Here is a 20,699-nt window from a genome sequence, read left to right on the forward strand (position 1 = left end):
CTGCAAGTATTTTTGCAATATTGGCTTGCCTCTGTAAAGAGAGCTTGAAAGTGTTTATCCCTTCATTGTTAAAATTTCTTAAGCAGTATCAGCAATGCAAGTCTCATCTTCTCTGATTTTACTGGGGGTGGGTGTTGCAGGAAATATGCACTTAGGGTATGTCTGCCCAGCACAAAAAAAATCCTGTGACAGCGATTTTCAGACTCCCAGTCTACAGACTCAGGCACTCTCTGCAGTGCTAAAAACAGCTGTGTAGGGTTTCGGGCTCTGAAACGCATCCCCCTCCCCAGCTTCAGAGTCCAAGCTCCAGCCTGAGCCCAAATGTAGACACAGCTGTTTTTAGCACTGTAGACCAGGGTTCTAAGGGTACATCTACACTACAGGGGGGAGTCGATTTAAGATACGCAAATTCAGCTACGTGAATAGCGTAGCTGAATTCAGCGTATCGCAGCTGACTTACCCCGCTGTGAGGACGGCGGCAAAATCGACTTCTGCGGCTTTCTGTCGGCGGCGCTTACTCCCACCTCCGCTGGTGGAGTAAGAGCGCCGATTCGGGGATCGATTGTCGCGTCCCAACGGGACGCGATAAATCGATCCCCGAGAGGTCGATTTCTACCCGCCGATTCAGGCGGGTAGTGTAGACCTAGCCTAAGACTCACTGCTCCACAGGGTTTTGGTATGTAGATGTACCCTGTGAGCACTCTCCCCTTAACTGAAGGGTGGCAGCACTCATTCTTGAACAGACATCTTTTTACATATACACCTCTACCTCGATATAACGCTGTCCTCGGGAGCCAAAAAATCTTACCGCGTTATGGGTGAAACCGCGTTATATTGAACTTGCTTTGATCCACCGGAGTGCGCAGCCCCGCCCCCCCGGAGTACTGCTTTACCGCGTTCTATCCGAATTCGTGTTACATCGGGTTGCGTTATATCGAGGTAGCGGTGTAGTACTCCGTACTGTGTTCAACAGGCATTGTTAAAAACAGTCTAACTAAAACTCCCTTCTCTTCAGCTGCTCAGCTTTCAGTGCCTTGTGATGGCATAATGTCGTCATTTTCCATAATTCTTTTAGAAAATTCTCATCTCTCCCAATTTGTGGGTGTTTAAAAAAAGGCAAAAATTTTAATTTGGCAGACCTCTTGGGCCACCTTCATGCACAATAAAGAAGCCCAAACGGGCACAGACCCAATTTATCTTCCTGTTGTGATTCCATTTTGGATTAGTTAGTACATGCCTGTTGTATAGCGTGGTATACGTTGTTATATAAATAAGCATCCTTGTCAATGCACTAAACCTTGTTTTACTTTTGTTTTATAGGCAAATCGTACCTGCCCAATTTGTAGAGCTGATGCTTCAGAAGTGCATCGTGATTCAGAATGACCAATCTAAGAGCACAATTCTAGTTTGGGTGTTCCTAGTCACATGTATAGACGAACTATCCATTGAACTTACCCGTGTGGCTGCCAGCCTTCCCTTTACACAAAAGGGTCAATGGACCTTTTTTTGCACTGTGTGATTTAATCAATTATAAAGCTTATAATTAGTCTTCACAATTATGGGATTGTTATACTAACCGTGTGATTGGAACTCCAAAGATTTTATTTTCTTTAGCTTAATTTTGTGTGTGCACTAACATTCCCTGGTTTTTGTGTGATCATTCCAAGTGTTGCTGCGAGATTACAGTGGACGTGATCTTTTAGCATGTGCTTTTATAAAAAGTGGTAGCTCCAAACAATATAGCAATCTACCTTATATAGAGCCTTCAGATACTGTGAGTGGGAACGAATGGTGTGGGTGGGAGTATGTATGCGCACACCAGAGTTTGTGTGGGGTGTGCTAGCGAGTGTGTGCGTATGTCTGAGAACCTATATACCAGCATGTACTGAGAACGTATGTGAGTAGTATTAATTATGCTGCAATGTATAATCTTGTGTGTTATTTAAACAGTACTAGTACTGTACACTGGTTTCTTTCCTTGTGTTTGCAGTTGCACACTGAATGCTAAGGGTGCAGCAATTATAGGCATTTAATATTTCCTCCCCAATGTACTTAATGGTATAAAAAGACCTTTTAACTTTTATTCAGACAACTGTTATTGCTTCCCCTTCACTGGCGGTTGTAAATGTACCACTAAAGAGTGCATTGATTGCGCAATACATGATTAATCTTGTTTTTAGCTCATGTCATAAAATCCAAATTTTACATTTGCTGATTTACTGCTAATTTATCAATAGTTGCAGTATCGCACAAAATCAGTTAGCAATATTAACATTGTCAGTTGATCGTTTGAATGTTGATGCTTTTCCGTTTTCCTTTTTAATTCCTCTAGCCAGTTTGAATTATGTTCAGTTGATTTCAGAACACAGGTCAGTTCTGAAGATGCTGAAGTAACATATTCCTCCCCATACACAGAAGCTGAAAGGACATTCAGAGTCTTGTGCAACAGCTCCTCACATTGTTGGCCATTGTACTTGCTAAGTACATAATCATTTAGCTTATAAACTTTGGCTTTAAATCATTTATGTTCTTTTTCATGTATAAGGGAGTTTGTGTAAGTGGAAGAGAGGCGGCTACCTTTTTAGTCCTGCAGCTTTATGAACAAAATATAATTCTTAGCATTTTCTCAGAGTGGAAGAATTTCTATCTTTGTCCTTGTACCACCGCAAGTTTTTTGTGGTCATTCACTGCCTGGTTCAGATGGCATAGGATGCTGCTTCTTCCCTTCCCTACTAGGTAGTGAGCTTTTGCATGAATAAAAAACTCCCTTGGTTTTTCGGTTAGTAGCCAGAATAGTCCCATTAAGAGAAGAGTGTGTTAGTACACCATCAGGAACAAAGAATGCTGTGAAACAGGAGTTAACCTCCATTCAGCTGCCCTGCGAATGTTCGAGCTGGATTGAAAAATTGGCTTTGTTTAACATTTCAGACTGTTAAAGGTTTTAAAATTTGTTCTTCAGTCAGATATTTAGGTCTACTACGTATGCCATCGTTATTGAAGAGATGCACTGTTTTGCATCACTGTGCTTTCTCCTACATGTCGTGTCATTACTTTGGTTGCAATAGCACAAGTGGCACAATTAGCAATATTGCTGGAACTTGCCGCCAGTCTCAGCTTTTAAGTTTCTGTGTCATTTCTGATGCTTCTGTGTGCTGCTACGCTTTAGTATCAGTTCTCTTTTCAGACAGTGTTACATGTTCTCCATGCTGCTTGCCCTTCGTTGAAGGCTCTACAGACCAATCCCAGCTTGTGGTTCAGTAAAACAAAATGAAAGCACAATTTTGCCCATGTTTCAGATGCTATTGCCTCTGTTTAGTTACACAAGTAGAACGAAAAACTTGCTTGTCTGTCCATATGTCAGTACCTAACACTAAGTCTATCAAAATTATTACAAAATATACAGTGTACAACAACTTTAAAGTGTTCGTTTTCCCCTGGACGTGCTAAGGAATGGAACTGTCACAACATGTCACCAAACAAGTTAAATCACATATAGTAAACTTTATTTTTTTAACGAATGAAATCATGTGTTTAAAAAGAAGTGTATGCCACACATCTTATAATACTTAGGGTCTTTTATATAGCTGCAAAAAAATTTCTACCTGTACAGATCTAACCATAACAAACACTACTACACTCAGTATTCACTTCGTTGACGCATGGAAATAAGGCACTTTTCTAAGTTAGATAGAAATGCATAATTAACAAGGCATATTTTACTAATATTGAGGTGAAGTAGCCCTCTTTCCTGAACTGGAGACATCTTGATATGTAATGGCCCTCTTTCCCAGTAAAGTTCCGTGACGCAGGTGGAGATCTAGGAGGCAGTAGGGTCTCATTTGGTAAAATACTGAATTTCATTGTTGCACTCTTGTGGCTGGTCTCTTCTGGAATGTTTCTTTCGTTTGCATGGGACTCTTGCAGATGTGTGCAGACTTGCTTCCTGTGGTTAGTGTGTATAAAAAGCACACATGCATGTGTTCTGAACCAGCTCAGACTGGCGACAACAGACTTCATTGTTGTGGCTGCCATGTCAAAAGAGGAGGGGAAGGGGATTCATGCTCAGCCTTTACTGCCATGTGTTATGCACATTTGTGTCTAATTCCACAGCCTGCAGTGGTGCCAGGCAGCACCAGAATCCAGTAAAAGGTTTATGTTGGTTACCTTTCTCCCCCCCCCCCCCCCCCCCATTTCCCACCTCCCTTCTAAAAACAACAAACTGTTGGCTTTACCATGTTGGCACTGCTGTTTTTTGCATGAATTGTCAACTTAATTTGACTTTGTTCTGGTTTTTAATGGATACCAAGGCCTACAGATCTCTCCAAGGTCTAATTTTGTGGGGTTTCTTTACAGAAAGTTTTATGTGCAAAGTAATTTTTTTTGTTGTATACAGTTTTTGTAGTCTCTTGAATGTGATTTTCTCAGCTGTTAACATTACACTTTTTGTAATACTTGGAATGGTGGGATCTACCAATGTGTTGGGTTTTTTTAAACTTACTGAAAATGCATTTTTGACTGAGTTATCTTTAGGCCTTAATAAAAGAGCTGTGTTTTTCCCCCCTTTGGTACATTCAGTTACCTCATTTTGCTATTTGTGTTTCAGATTTGCTAATGATTATGAAAGCTTATGGGTTTTGTTGGAATCATATTTTGTCGAGTGTTTTCTTTAAATCATACTCTATTGTATCAGTTAACATGTAGTTTTAAATGTATTATAAATATCTGTAACCAAATCATTTGAAGGCTTGATAAATTTTTAACAAAATTTGTACATTTTTTATGAGAGTTACTAGTAATGCTTTACTAAGTAGTGCAATGAATTTTTATTTTTAATCCCTGTGCCCAATTTTGGAGTTGAGAGAGTTGTTCAGTAATAAATGTATGATGTACACTTAGTTTTGTCCTGCCTCTTGTTCTCCTGTTGGGGTACATTGTTTACTCTTCGTAGTCTCCATATTTCTATTTTATTGTAAAAACTTTAGAGCTGTACCACTTTGCAACTGGAATTAGGTTTTTTTGCTTCTGACTAATGCTGTTCATATGTAAAACAAGAATTTATTTTCTTTCAGACAAAAAAATCAATATTTGGTTAACGTGTCTGCTTTTAGAAATCTCAGGAAGACCAGTTCAGAGAGCTGCAGTATATCCTTTTTAAAATATTAAAGGTATTTTCAGCAGCATTGTCCTACATTAAATGAATGTTCAAATACGTATAATTGACAGCGCTTTCTGCCTTGATTGAGATCATCTTTCTGAAGGTTTTGCTTAACAGTAAATGGTGTCATAAGGAAACTGGGGGGGGAGTGATTGAAAAATATTGGGCACTTGGGCACTCCTCTGGCATGTTTTAGGTGAATGTCTTAGTGTTTTACAAATGAGGTAAGCTTTGCAACACTCCTGTGAGGTAACATTATCTCCATGTTAGAGGTGAAGCTGAAGTATAGAGGGTTTGATTTGTTCAGGCTCACAGAAAAAGCTGGTGGAAGGATCAAAACAATTTCTGGATCCTAATCCTATGGTTTAGTGACAGGACCATGTATGGTGAAGCTTAAAATGCAAACTACCTTTTAAAATGGTTTTTAAGTAAGTAGCAGTTAGTCCTCCAGGTTCTAAAGACATATCTTTAAAAATGCAGTTGTCAGGCCCTAAAAGTAATTTTAATAAAGGACCTATATAAATTTTTTTGGTTTTGCAGCACTTGTTATAACAAAAGTTCACCAATAAATGGGAATGCTGCTTTATGCAGCATGTGGAGTTGCAACAGTTAGCTACTGATTATATTTTAAAAATGGGATATCACCACCCATAGTATTTGCACTTACACAATCTAAGAGGCTAATTATATAGAGGGTCTTAGGAAGGAAAGCCTCGCCTCAATGCATAGCAACACACACATTTTGGGAGGTGCAGGATAGCCCCGGCTCCTTGTACTGTGTATACTAGGCCTACACTGAGTGGCGTTCTGCAACAGAGCTGCACTGAATTATGCAGCACTCTTAATTACAAAATAATGAACCTTCAGTTTTATGGGAAAAAATATATAAAATTCACCACAGGATGAAAATGATGACAAATCCCTATTATTTGCATTGCAGTAGAGGGATATTGCTCATCACTTTTTGGTATTTCCACAGTGGGCAAAACCTTTGACAAAAGTGAAGAGCTAGTTCACAGGCTGCTTCCCTCTACACCCCTACAGGTGAAGCAAAGGAAATTGTTCAGGCGCTCAACTCAGCATGGTGAGAGAGAGAGAGAGAGAGAGAGAGAGAGCACCGTTTAGAAAACCTACCCACTCCCTGACTAAGCCTACACCAGTGACTGAGCTGCGACCTTCCTGTCTGGTCTCCTGGGGGATATCTGCACTCTTCCTGGGAGCCAAGGGAGACCGACTCAAGCCAGCACACTAAAAATAACAGTGCAGATGTTTGCAGCTTGGACTCTCAAGCTCACTCAGCACCTGTGGCTCGCTGGAGCTGCAACATCTAAACTGCTACGTTTTGTGCGCTAGCCCAAGCCAGGCTGGGAGGCTTGCCCCCCCATGCAGTGTACGCGTACCCCTGTTGGTTGGGTGCCCCAGCTGCGTGGGTCCCAAGACTCAGTCTCCCAATGGCTGAACACTGCTCCAATTAATAGGCGCCCCCCCATACATACTCCAGGCTCAACAAAAGTCAACCCTGCCCCAGTAAATCCATGTTGGGGCACCACTCCCGTTTATACACAGATTTATAAGTGAATGTCCCTAGTATACTCCTCTCCGCCTGTAACCCTGTTGTTCTGCTCCTGGTTTCATCCAGTGCAGAGGCAGTGGTGAGGTGTTCTCTCTCTCCATCCCAGCACGTTTAGTCATGTATGTTAGCCCCACCATAGCCTTCATTGAGCTGCATTCCTCAGATCTGCACAGGGGTTCACCACCATTATCTGGGTTCTCTGCATCTTCTACAATTGCCATTTCCTTTTACTGTCCAAATAAACCAACATTTCCAGACACTTCTAGTGAAAACCCACTGCATAAATGGGCTTCTCCCTGCAGAAAAAGCAGCACTTGGCGGCTGTTTTTAAATGTACCTATACCATGTCCTACTTTTTCAGTGTGATAAATGGTTTACCAATAGGAACCAGTGTCTCCAACCAAAGACCCTCCTGATACTCCACAGCTCATAACACTCAAGACAATTCTTCCATAGCATTGCCATAACACCTAGCAGCCGTACCCGTGGACCAGGACTGCATCATGCCAGGTACTGTACAAACAGAACAAAGATTGGCCCTGCCCCAAAGAGCTTACACTTTAAATACAAGACGAGACGAAAACCCCTGTCCCAGAGGAGCCCCTGTTGGATCTGCACTCCTAGCATGGCCAGAAAGGAACTCAGCTCAAACTTCCAAGCCAACGAGGCACCCATAAGGCTGCTGTGCCTCCACCTCGGTGCCTTAGAATGCCCTGGATTGTGAGGCCAGCTTCTCTCTGACCACGGTCAGCAAAGCAGCATCTAGTACCGGTCAGCACTTCAGAAGGGATCGGTCCAACTCTCAGAACGCTCTCAATCTATGCAGCTTCTCAGATCTTCTTGTCTGCTCCGGACATCTCTTCTGTCTGGTTTTCTTCCCAAACAGGAGCTTGCCTCTCTCTGGCCTTTACTCCCATTCTTTCACTGCTATCAACTCCACTATCTTTCCTGTCTCCTCAGCCCATGATATTGGTGTCATATTTAACCTTTGCCTCTGTCTTGCTAAATCCTGGCACTGCTTCTACTTTAATTACCCCAAATCTTCCCTTTCCTCCTCATCCCTCTAAATCCTGATCCATATCTTACTGCAATCACTAACCACAAGAAGCCAGAGCAGTGGAGAGCACATGGGTAACCAGACAGGCCAATCCAGATGTGACGCAGTGCAAGGACTACCTGAAGTGGTACAGCCAATTCAAATAGGGATGCACCCACAAAGACCTTACAGAACTCACTCTGAAACCATTATGTTGCTTCCAAAGCAGATTAATTGTAGCAGGATGAGATGCAAGACAAAACAGAAGATTAGTTTGCGTGTGGATGCAACACAGTGTATGCTGAAAAAAACTAAAGCGATCCTGAAAAAACATTACCATATCGACAAGACCGAAGTATCTACAGCTACAGGCACTTGGATTATATAAAGAAGAACAGGAGGACTTGTGGCACCTTAGAGACTAACAAATTTATTAGAGCATAAGGTTTCGTGGACTACAGCCCACTTCTGTAGTGGGCTGTAGTCCACGAAACCTTATGCTCTAATAAATTTGTTAGTCTCTAAGGTGCCACAAGTCCTCCTGTTCTTCTTTTTGCGGATACAGACTAACACGGCTGCTACTCTGAAACCTTTGGATTATATAAAACTCTTGTAACATCTCTCATCTTCTGTCTGCCATGTACTTTCTCTCCTTTCTTGAAACCCACTTCTAGTAATACTTCTTTCTTTTCTGTGCTTCTTCCTCTCATGAGCTGGTCCCCAGCATCTTGTTTATCTTATCACGTTCAGGCAGGTGGTATGTTTTACCCTGCCAAGCACTTAGTAAATGTCTGGAGAGGAATGAGGGGATTTTGAATAACACGAAAGCTATACCAAGCAGCTGGAAAGAGTCTAATCTGTTACTTAGATGAGAATATCTTAATGTTCAATAGGCCACGTATGCTAGGTGCACAAGAAATCAATAGTGCTGTCGAATCCTGATAGCATGAACATGGTTACAAGTTGAACAAACAAAAAAGGAATGTTGTGTACGTTGTAAACAGTATTCACCCTCTGTATGGCTCCATGGAACTTGAATGAATTTGGCCCTGTCTCTTGATTTCAGTATAGCTTTCAGTGCATGCTTGGATGAGCTTCTAAGAGGAAAGTTAGAATGATATTGTTTGGTCAATGCAATGTGGAGTGGATACAAAATTGACTGGCTGATAAGCCACAAATTGAAAGTTTTCATAACCAGTCAAACATCAGAGTGGTGGTGGGGCTGTATAAAGGAGTGATAGAGAAGGAATGGGCTCTTGTTAAATATCTTCATAAATCATCTGAAGAAAAGTAGTAGCTCATTGAAGGAATTTGTGGCTGAAAGCCAATGACCTCCGGAGGATCCACAAAAACCATGTGGAATAGAAAGAAATAGCAGAAGGACCTAGGGAATTTAGAGGAACAGGCAAAGATGATGGAAAAGTGAGGCATGTGGGGGAAAGGAATACATAAAAACATAAGAATGGCCGTACTGGGTCAGACCAAAGATCCATCTAGCCCAGTATCCTGTCTACCGACAGTGGCCAATGCCAGTTGCCCCAGAGGGAGTGAACCCAACAGGCAATGATCAAGTGATCTCTCTCCTGCCACCCATCTCCACCCTCTGACAAACAGAGGCTAGGGAGCCCCTTCCTTACCCATCCTGGCTAATATCCATTAATGGACTTAACCTCCATGAATTTATCCAGTTCTCTTTTAAATGCTGGTATAGTCCTAGCCTTCACAACCTCCTCAGGCAAGGAGTTCCACAAGTTGACTGTGCTCTGTGTGAAGAACTTCCTTTTATTTGTTTTAAACCTGCTGCCCATTAATTTCATTTGGTGGCCCCTAGTTCCTGTATTATGGGAACAAGTAAATAACTTTTCCTTATTTACTTCCTCTACATCACTCATGATTTTATAGACCTCTATCATATCCCCCCTTAGTCTCCTCGTTTCCAAGCTGAAAAGTCCTAGCCTCTTTAATCTCTCCTCATATGGGACCCATTCCAAACCCCTAATCATTTTAGTTGCCCTTCTCTGAACCTTTTCTAATGCCAGTAGATCTTTTTGAAGATGAGGAGACCACTTCTATATGCAGTATTCGAGATGTGGGCGTACCATGGATTTATAGAAGGGCAATAAGATACATTCCATCTTATTTTCTATCCCCTTTTTAATGATTCCTAACATCATCTTTGCTTTTTTTGACCGCCACTGTACACTGCGTGGACGTCTTCAGTGAACTATCCACGATGACTCTAAGATCTTTTTCCTGATTCGTTGTAGCTAAATTAGCCCCCATCATATTGTATGTATAGTTGTAGGTATACCAAGTGCAAATACAATCTGGCCAGAACACAGCGAATGTACGCTGCCTTCATCATTTGATTGCAAATTGGCCTTTCCTCCTCCCAATCCTTCTAGTTTCCAAAGCCTCTGGGCAGTCAAATCTAAACTTCCCAGCTGCTATCACGTATGTGCCTTCACTTGGGGGTGAAGGTTCCTCCAGCAGATGCTAACAATTTAGAGAATGGGTTCTAGACAGCATGTGAGAATGTGAGCTGCCTAGGCACCCACTCTGCAGCCATGCCAGACTGTGGCCTTGTGGATTCATAGAGTCCAAGGCCAGAAGGGACCACCATGTTCATCTAGTCCAATCTCTTGTGTAACACAGGCCAGAGAACTGCCCTGACATAATTCCTAGAGCAGATCCTTTTAGAAAAACTTCCAGTCTTGATTTAAAAATTGCTAGTGATGGAGAATCCGCCATGGCCCTTGGTAAGTTGTTCCAGCGGTTAATTACCCTATTAAAAATGTACGCCTTATCTCCAGTCTGAATTTGTCTAGCTTCAACTTCCTGCCATTGGATTGCGTTATGCCTTTGTCTGAAGAGCCCATGATCAAATATTTGTCCACCATGTAGATACTTACAGACTATAATCAAGTCACCCCTTAACCCTCTCTTGGTTAAGCTAGATGGTCTGTCACTAGAAAACAAGTTCTTCGAGTGGTTGCTCATGTCCATTCCATATTAGGTGTGTGTGCTTGCCACATGCACTGGTGCCAGTAGTTTTTCCATTGGCAGTATCCATAGAGGAGCAGCTCTGGCGGCCTCTGGAGTGGCGCCTGCATTGCGCGGTATAAGGGGCGTCACTAGCTCCCCCCACCCTCAGTTCCTTTTTGCCATCAGTGACAAGTGCTGGAACTTCTGCTGCTTTGGCTAGCTTTCGCTTAGTTCAGTGTCTCATGAACGTTTCATGTAAAATAGTTGTGTATATAGTTAGTATTTACCCTTACTTTCTTCACCTTAGGGCCCAGGGCCTGGCGCCCTCGTCTGTCAAGGTGCACCTGGCGGCCATATCGGCCTTCCACCCGCCGGTGCAGGGCCACACGGTATTCTCCCATGCTATGACTGCTGATTCCTTAAGGGATTGCATCGTCTCTTCCCGTACGTTCGACCCCCAGTGGGACCTGAACCTGGTGCTGGCCCACCTCATGGAATCCCAGTTTGAGCTGCTGGCTACATGCTCCTGGTCGCACCTCTCGTGGAAGGTGGCCTTCCTGGTGGTGATCACGTCGGCTAGGCAGGTCTTGGAACTCAGCGCCCTGACCTCCGAGCCCCTATACACGGTGTTCCATAAGGATAAGGTCCAACTCTGCCCACACCCCTTGTTCCTCCTGAAGGTGGTCTCTGCCTACCACGTGGGTCAGGACGTTTTCCTGCCGGTCCTCTGCCCCAAGCCCCATGCGTCCAGTGAGGAGCGCCGCCTCCGCATGCTGGATGTGAGACGGGCTCTGGCCTTTTACCTGGAGCGGACTAAGCCATTCAGGAAGTCTTCGCAGCTGTTCATGGCCTCGGCTGAGCGCATGAAAGGTTGGCCGATCACCACTCAGTGGTTCTCCAACTGGATCGCGTTGTGCATCCGTACCTGCTATGACCTGGCTGGAATCCCCCCGTCATCAATTGTGAGGGCACACTCAATTAGGGTGTAGGCCTCGTTGGCTGCCTTTTTGGCCCATGTCCCCATTCAGGACATTTGTAGGGATGCCACGTGGTCTTCAGTTCACACGTTCACCTCGCACTACGCGATCGTCTCCCAGACCAGGAAGGACGCTGGGTTTGGCAGGGCTGTACTCCGTCCTGACAGTTTGTGAACTCCTTCCCACCTCCAACAGATATAGCTTGGAATCACCTACTGTGGAAGACACATGAGCAATCACTAGAAGAAGAAAAGACAGTTACCTTTTCTGTAACTGGTGTTCTTCGAGATGTGTTGCTCATGTCTATTCCACATCCCACTCTCCTTCCCCTCTGTCAGAGTTGTCTGGCAAGAAAGAACTGAGGGTGGGGAAAGTGTGCAGCGCCCCTTATACCACATCATGGAGGCGCCACTCCAGGGGTCGCTGGGGTGCTCCCCTCCGGGTACTACTAGGGGAAAAACTTCCGGCACCAGCGCACGTGGCAAGCACGCACACCTATTGTGGAATGGACATGAGCAGCACCTCTTGAAGAACACCAGTTATGGAAAAGATAACTGTCTCTCTTGTCTAGTGAAAAAAATTTCCCTGGAACCTAACCCCCCCATTTACATTAATTCTTATGGGGAAATTGGATTTGCTTAACATCGTTTTGCTTAAAGTCGCATTTTTCAGGAACATAACTACAACGTTAAGCGAGGAGTTACTGTATCTACGTCATCCCATTTACCCTTTTTAAATACTGGCAAAATATTAGCTTTCTTCCTATCGTCTGAAACTTCCACTGTGTCTAAGACTTATTGAAAGTCAACATTAACAGTCCAGCAAGTTCCTCAGCCAGCTCTTTTTAAATTCTTTTATGCAAGTTATCTGGACTTGCTGATTTAACGTCTAATTTTAGTACCTGCTGTTTAACACCTTCCCGAGATGCTAGTGGAATGAAAAGTGTGTTATATGACATGACTACGTAATCTTTTTTCCCAAATATAGAACAGAAATATTTACTTTTGCCTTTTCTGCATTATTGATAATGGTATTGGTCCATGGTAGAATTGTTAAAATTGTTTTTTCCCTAATATACTTTAAAAACTCCTTATTGTCCTTAGCTTTGCTGGTCATAGATTTCTCCTTGTGTCCTTTTGCTTCCCTGATAAAGTTTTTACAATTCCAAGCTTCTGATTTATATTCATTACTATTAACTTCCCCCTTTCTTCCGTTTGCGATATATTTTTTTTTATTTTTTATAGCTTCCTTCACTTCCCTTCTAAATCAGGTTGTTTTCTTAACCAGTGCAGCTTTCATCCCCTTTTAAAGCACCAAGTATTTACATCATTGGTCTGGACTTTATACTATATGCACATTATAAACGTGATCAAGCCATGATCACTTGCACCTAAGTTACCATTAATTTTTAGTTCCGTGATCAGTTCCTCTTTATCTGTCAAGATGAGGTCTAACACAGAATTCCGCCCGTGTTGGATGTAACACTCTTTGTGTTAGGAAGTTGTCGCCTATAATATTTAGAAATTCTGAGACTGTCTTAATACTAACACAACATGCCGGGGGAACTCTGAGAGCAGTTCTCTCTTCCTGTGGCAGAATTCTCCCCACAATTCCTCCAGGGCTGGCATGACTCCACACAGGCCTGAACACTGGGCTGGACAATGGTGCCACAAGCTAATATTCACCAATCAGAAGTTTATAATTTGCATTCATCTGTGTATTTGGTTGCTGCTTACGTTGCACTGCACTGGGGGCAAATTTAATCAGTGTTTACTTCCAACCTGTCAATGTTGTAATAGTGTCATTTGTTTATCTTACCAGTCTTGGAAGGATGCACTCAGCATGCAGTCCGGTGAGCCACGTTGATACTATTAAAGGCACATTCCCAGTTAATGCCTTTTCTGTCCTGGAGTAAGAACCAGAGGCCACGTTTCCAGTGAAAAACCTCAGGATGTCCCATAATAGGCTCCCCCACTGTGTGTGCCGTCCGCTGCTTTCTATTATAGGCCTGGTCTACACGGGGGGGTGAAAATCCATCTAAGTTACGCAACTTCAGCTACGTGAATAACTTAACTGAAGTCGATGTACTTAGATCAACTCACTGCGGTGTCTTCACTGTGGTGAGTCGACTGCTGCTGCTCCCCTCGACTCCGACTCCGCCTCTCATGGCACTGGAGTACAGGAGTCGACGGGAGAGCGCTCAGGAGTCGATTTATCGCATCTAGACTAGATGCGATAAATCATAGAATATCAGGGTTGGAAGGGACCTCAGGAGGTCATCTAGTCCAACCCCCTGCTCAAAGCAGGACCAATCCCCAGACAGATTTTTGCCCTAGATCCCTAAGTGGCCCCCTCAAGGATTGAACTCACAACCCTGGGTTTAGCAGGCCAATGCTCAAACCACTGAGCTATCTCTCCCGCTGGATTGATTGCTGTCCGCCGATCCGTCAGCTAGTGTAGACATACCCATAATGTTGTGTCTATGGGAGCAAGAGGAAGGTAAGTGTAACGTACACCACTCTCCCATACGCTATAGTTAGTCCGGCACTATAACACAGTGCTGGGTATCCCGACACCACCCTGTTTGCACAGCAGCGTTAATGCTGATCGTTTAATACAAGGAGCTTTTCCTTTCAAAACTAATTAATCCATTAAACTTCTTTAAATTAAAGGGGTCATAGTAGAGGGATGTTCTGAAGTAGCTGAAGCAGTTTAGGGAATACACTGCCTTTTACAGCGACCCTGACTAGCCTTAGCAAAGGGAGCTGATGCCCCAGAAATGTCCCCGTTTCGGGTATTCTGGATTCTTTTCCTAAATTGTTTTTGTATGAATCTCCCTGGGTATCCCTCTGATTTTTCCAGAACAAATTAATGCACTAATTGGGACAAGAAATGCTCCTGTTAAGCTATCACCATTAAAGTTGCCATACAAATATGGTAGCATTGGGATGCCCATAACCAGGGATGTGGATTTTTATCATTTTTTTTTCCTGTTATGGTCGCGAGCCCAGCTCAGATCAGGGCCCCGCTGCGCGAGGGGTTTACTATGCATAAACACATAGTAAGGGACAGTCCCTGCCCCAAAGAACGCTCATCTCAGTAGACAAGAGCGGGAGAGGGGAGTACTGTTCTCCCTGCTTTCTAGAGAACACTGAGGCACGGAGAGACGAAGTGACTGGCCTAAGGTCACGCACAATGTCCATGCCAGAGCTGGCAATTGAACTTAGCTCTCTGGAGTTCCCAGTCTGATGCCCTACCCATAAGTCCACCCCTCTCTTATGCCATGGGGTGTTCCCAGGCAGGAAAACCAGCTGAGGACTATATAACTTTTATAGACCCAATACTGAGCGCTGGCAAAGAGATGCCATGCCACAGCTCTAGCCAGGGGTCACTCCGAGCGGGAACTGGGTGTGCAGAAGTCAGATGGGCTGTGGATGATTGCTGGGGGTGGAGGGGAAGAGTTGGATGGAGTGCTGCTTAGAGGGGGAGGAAGGGGAAGGGGCTGGAAATAGCAGGCGAGAGGCAGCTCAGACTCTTCCCCTCCCCCCAGCCCATGGTTCTTTGGAGACAGCGTGGGGCAAGGTGTGAGAGAGGGGGGAATGCCCTCAGGGAGAAGGAAGCCTGGTTTCTGAGAGCTGGGGAGGTCACTGATCGCACTGATCTTAGCGATAAAGCAGGGCAAGGTGGGCCTGGGTGTAAAGTCAGAGGGACAAGGTGGGGAGGGTAAGGATGGAAGTGTGGGTGCCATGACAGGGGGGAGGGGTAGCGGCAGATGGCTGGAAGATCGCTCAGAGGGAAGTTGGCTGGGAAAGTGAACTCCGTGGCAAACCAGAAAGGCCACGTACGCTGGATAGCAACCACAGCAACCAAATCAATACAGCAGCAAATGGTTTGCGCCTGGGTCGATAGGGTGAGGAGAGGACAGCTGGCTGGGTTAATGATTGAGCAGGGCAGATAGCACTGGGCTGGTGAAAAGGGTGCCAACAACCACCGCTGGGGTAGTGAGCTGGTGATGTCGGCAGGGGGCAGGTCTCGGGCTTGAGGTACCCACAGGGCCTTACTGCCCCCTGCTCTTTGTGTCAGTGTGTGGGCCTGACTAGTGTCTGGGTGTGTGTGTTGTTGCATGATTGAATTCCCAGGATCCCCCACAGGCTAGGAGAGAAGGTCCCCGTGTAGGAGCGCCATGCCTGTGGGGACCCAGCAAGAGCTAGACGCTACCTGCAGGGCTTGCGGGGCCATGGTCACAGCAAACCAATTGCTTTGCCCTGCTACTTACACGGGCTCTGAACCTGGGCCTGTCTGAGGGCAAAGGAGGGCTCGGTGACCGATGCTATGATGAGATGATCAGAGAGACTCCTACAAACCCCGTGTAAATTCCCAGGATGGCTCTTGCCCTCTAAGTCTTCCCTGCCACTCCCTTTCTGTACAGCCTGGAGGACAATAGGACCCTGATCTCCGCCTCTTGGTGCTAAGGGAATACCAATACTCTGTCCCACCTTAATACTTCCTAGGTCTGGGATATTGAGCATGTTCATTATCTCGAAAATCCTGAAATAAACTTGCTTGCAAGAGAAATCCCTTTTGAGGCTGTCAGTTTTTGAAGAAGCGGTGATGATGCCGTCTAGATGTTACTCTGGCACTACAGCACACTGTACATGTGCAAACAGGGCTCTGAAAATAGTCTGGCATTTCTGTGTGAAAGATTATCACTTTGCAGTTGTGTGTTTTGTGGGTGTGTCAACAGGACTTTCACCTTCGTGCTTTGGATGGCTAAACACTAGCCTGGCTTTGTCACTTGATCTTGTTGAAACTTATCCAAGTTATAAATATTTGCAGTGGGATAATTCTGTTTGGTGTTGAATTATAATCCAAGCTAAAGGCCCAAACTCTTCCCTGTTTGAGTAACTTTACATGCATGAGTAGTCCTGCTGCTATCTCAAGTTGGAAGTGGGTCAGGTAAGACTACCCTGAAGGGATAATAATTTGTGGCATGCATAATTGTTTTGGATATTTTATATTCTGTTGAGAAGCCAAACTACCTAGGTATTAGACCTTGTGGAATTATGAGCAGCAATATGGTTTGAGCATTGGCCTGCTAAATGCAGGGTTGTGAGTTCAATCCTTGAGGGGGCCATTTAGGGATCTGGGGCAAAAATCTGTCTGGGGATTGGTTCTGCTTTGAGCAGCGGGTTGGACTAGATGACCTCTTGAGGTCCCTTCCAACCCTGATATTCTATGATTCTAGAGCTGTGTAAAGCCAGTGGAAAAGTTTCCATGAAAATTCACATTACATTTTTCACAAATTCAATCAGTGTAGGTGTGAGTGAAAGCACCCCTGTATTCACACCTTACACACTATTATAATCTTTGCACAAAATATGCTTTGTTGATGTATCATTGATAACTAATAACTCTCTGGTCAATAATATCATGGTGAAATGTATGTAGCAACATTATATGTAAGGCTATGATTGAAATCCCCTGGATTATGGTTTTAGCACATGTTCAAAACCACACAAGCAGAAGTATTCTGAAGGAAGAAATGTGTGTTTACATACTTCAAAATATTCTCCAAAAAGAAAGTCTAGAACAGGGGTCAGCAACCTTTCAGACGTGGTGTGCCGAGTCTTCATTTATTCACTCTAATTTAAGGTTTTGCGTGCCAGTAATACATTTTAACGTTTTTAGAAGGTTTCTTTCTATAAGTCTATAATATATAACTAAACTATTGTTGTATGTAAAGTAAATAAGGTTTTTAAAATGTTTAAGCAGCTTATTTAAAATTAAATTAAAATGCAGAGCCCCCCAGACCGGTGGCCAGGACCAGAGCAGTGTGAGTGCCACTGAACATCAGCTTGCGTGCACGCATGCCATAGGTTGCCTACCCCTGGTCTAGAATATACAGATTAACACGCTCAAAACTGCCTTCACCAAACAGGACACCCCACCAGAGAAGTAGATTGCATCATGAAATGAGCTACCCCAATACCCTGAGAGAGCCTGCTTCAATACAGAAATAAAACTCCCTCCAACTGCACATCCCCAGTTGTCACCTACCACCCCCCACAGCGGAACCCATATGGGTTGTCCCCAAACAACTACAACCCATGTATGATGGGGACCCCACCCTGAAAGAAATCTTTCCTGAATTCCCTCTTTTGGCCTTCCAACAATCCCCCAACCTCTCCAAAGTCATCTGAAGCGGCTCCCCGCAAACAAGGACACACCAACTCAAAGCGGCCGCAGACCATGCCAGAACAACACATGCAGACATCTCTCCATTGCTACAATGATCAAAAAAACCCTCGACACACCTTTCAAGATCCATGGTCCTACACATGCCTATAACATATGGTGCACCTTAGTCAGTGCACTAAATGCTCCAATAGCAACTATGTGGGTCAAACCAATCACCCCACTCTCGAACTCACACAGGAAAATAAGAAGACTCCCTATCATCTGTGGGTGAACACTTTTCAAAAAGGGATCACTCTATATCTGACCTATCAGTCCTCATCCCCAGTGGAAATCTGCACAACACTTTAAAAAGGTGAGCCTGGGAGCTTAAATTCATAACTTTGCTAGACACTAAAAATCATGGACTGAATAGAGACACTGGATTTATGGATTATTACAACAATCTGTAACCCACTAGCAACCCCCACCCCTGGCTGCTTCCCCCCCCCCCCTTTCCTCTCTATGATTGGAGCAGTCACTTTGAATGGTCCTTTGAAACATGTGGGAGGGATAGCTCAGTGGTTTGAGCATTGGCCTGCTAAACCCAAGGTTGTGAGTTCAATCCTTGAGGGAGCCACTTAGGGATCTAGGGCAAAAATCTGTCTGGGGATTGGCCCTGCTTTGAGCAGGGGGTTGGACTAGATGACCTCCTGAGGTCCCTTCCAACCTTGATATTCTATGATTCTACTTATGCTAAACAATCTTTTTCACCTTGTATTTAGCTGTGACACTGTGAGTACCTGTCCCAGAGTTGGAGAAAAGCTCAGTGTAAGCTTGAAAGCTTGTCTCTCTCACCAGCAGAAGCTGGTCCAATAAAAGCTATTACCTCCCCCACCTTGTCTAAGATCCTGGGATTGACACAGCTACAACAACACTGCATATAAGAGCAGAAATGTCAAACAGTGGGCAGCTGGAGAAGATTTGACTCCTCATTCTTCTCTCTGGCCTGCACATGGTGGCTCTGGGCAGTAACTGATGGCCCCTTTTCGTCCTTGAGAAAAGTGAGCTGTTCAATTTCTTTAAGTCTAGAGCACTGGCTACAGTTCCGTTAACCCATGTTTCCAATGAGGATCTGTAGCTTTGTCCTTCACTTCTCTCTCCAACAGTTCTTACGGCTTTCCACAGAGCAAAGCCCTCCGCTCTCCACAACATGTCCCACACATCAAGGAATTCTAGCTGGCTTGGTTGCAGCACTTCATTTGGAAGGGATATATCTCGACCTAGTCCTTGGGGAGTGTGGGACTTTCTGGAGAGCAGCTGTGCTTTTTCTAGTCAGCCAGAGCATCTATCAAGGTCGTTCCAGGAAAAGGTCTTTTGCCGGGAAAGCTGCTTTCATTTGGGGAACTGATATGAGCTATACCAGCTAAAGCATTTTTTGTTTGTATAAGCTGCATCTGCACTAGGAGGGTTTGCCGCTCTAGTTATACCAGTATAGCTGCACCGGCAAAGCTTTCCTAGTGTAGACCTGGACTAGCTCTTGGTTTGGGGATAATTACAACCCCTGGTGGTAAGGCATTTTACCTTTAAGCTACTCTGAACCTTAAATCGATCTTAACATCTTTTTTCTTTCAGATTTATTGACTGAGCCCTCAGACCGCATGCTGTAAAAATGAAACCGGAAAAGACAGACCCATGCTCCAAGGATCTTACAATCCGGTCTGGACAGATAACCCCTTTCAGATACACAGTGCTCCATTTGATCAGGTGACATTCAGAACTCTGTGTAGTGAGCTTATTTTTTTTAATCATATACTTTTGGAGGGCCTGGCCTGGATGTTTTGTCCTTAGGGTGCTCTTAAGTCTTTTGTGTGCTGAGCTGGTGTTGGTGTGGAGTCTGCCATTTTAACAAGTGGATTATTTTAATAAGGAACTGAATATAATATGTGAAGAATGTGAAAAATATCTGAACTGCACACTTCTGCTTAAGTGTATTTTTAAACCATCCTGTTTGCATTTTACAATAATCATCCCAAAACCCTTTCTTGAGAGAGGGAGAGAATCTTGCTCTATTTCACTAACCAATGGCCGTGTAATTTAGAAACGTGCTTAAAAATTCAAGTGTACAGAAATAATTACAACGCCGCATTGAAAATGCCACATCCTGTAGAAAAAGTGTTTACTGGTAACTTCGTAACAAATAGCAAGGAGTATATAAACTAATATGTTTCTTATGCCCCCAAAAAACTTTCCACTTTTTTTAATTAAGAAAAATGGAAGTAATTAACTCAGGAAAATACTTCTTGCCTTCATTTATTTTCCTAATGAAAATGTTCGGGGGGGAAAGTACAAACAAAATGTAATCAATGTAAGTTAAAATTGGACCTTCAAAGCTTTTTTTATGTTTGAAGAAAATAAAAATTGAACATGAAAATTAAGCTTTTGCAGCACTATTGAAGGCACTTTAAAGGCCTCCTAATCTTTTGTAAAATTAAATTACTTAAAATACACAGACTCACAAAAGAGATCCCAACAGGTTAGCCTGACCCAGAATGAAACTGCAGTAATTAAAATACACATTCTGTTCCTCACCCTGCCACTTCTCAGCACTTCCAAAGTAGTTAACCTTGAAAAATAAACTAATTCTCCAAAAAGAGTCAGGATTTTGCGTGAGTGATGTTTCAATCACTGGTCTCACACAAGGGTATGAAGCCTGGTGAAAAATGCCATTGACTCGCAGTAGGGCTGCAAACCAACTCCTCAGTCCTGCACACACTTATGCATCTGCTTGATTTTGCG

At 43.9% G+C, this 20,699-nt stretch overlaps 1 protein-coding gene across 3 annotated transcripts in view; it reads left to right on the forward strand.

The window, feature by feature from the left end:
- RNF38 (ring finger protein 38) overlaps positions 1-4,895 on the forward strand; it is a 203,690-nt gene extending 198,795 nt beyond the window's left edge. For all 3 annotated transcript variants that reach the window (XR_509557.4, XM_005309268.5, XM_065549776.1), the window contains one exon: positions 1,321-4,895. Coding sequence is in view for 2 of the 3 variants with exons in the window: in XM_005309268.5 (XP_005309325.4) it covers positions 1,321-1,383 (63 nt within the window). In the remaining variant the exon portion in view is untranslated. The remainder of the gene's footprint in view (positions 1-1,320) is intronic.
- Positions 4,896-20,699: the final 15,804 nt, after the last annotated feature.

The sequence above is a fragment of the Chrysemys picta genome, chromosome 6 (genome assembly GCF_011386835.1).
Source record: "Chrysemys picta bellii isolate R12L10 chromosome 6, ASM1138683v2, whole genome shotgun sequence".
In the NCBI taxonomy this organism is placed as follows: domain Eukaryota; kingdom Metazoa; phylum Chordata; order Testudines; family Emydidae; genus Chrysemys; species Chrysemys picta.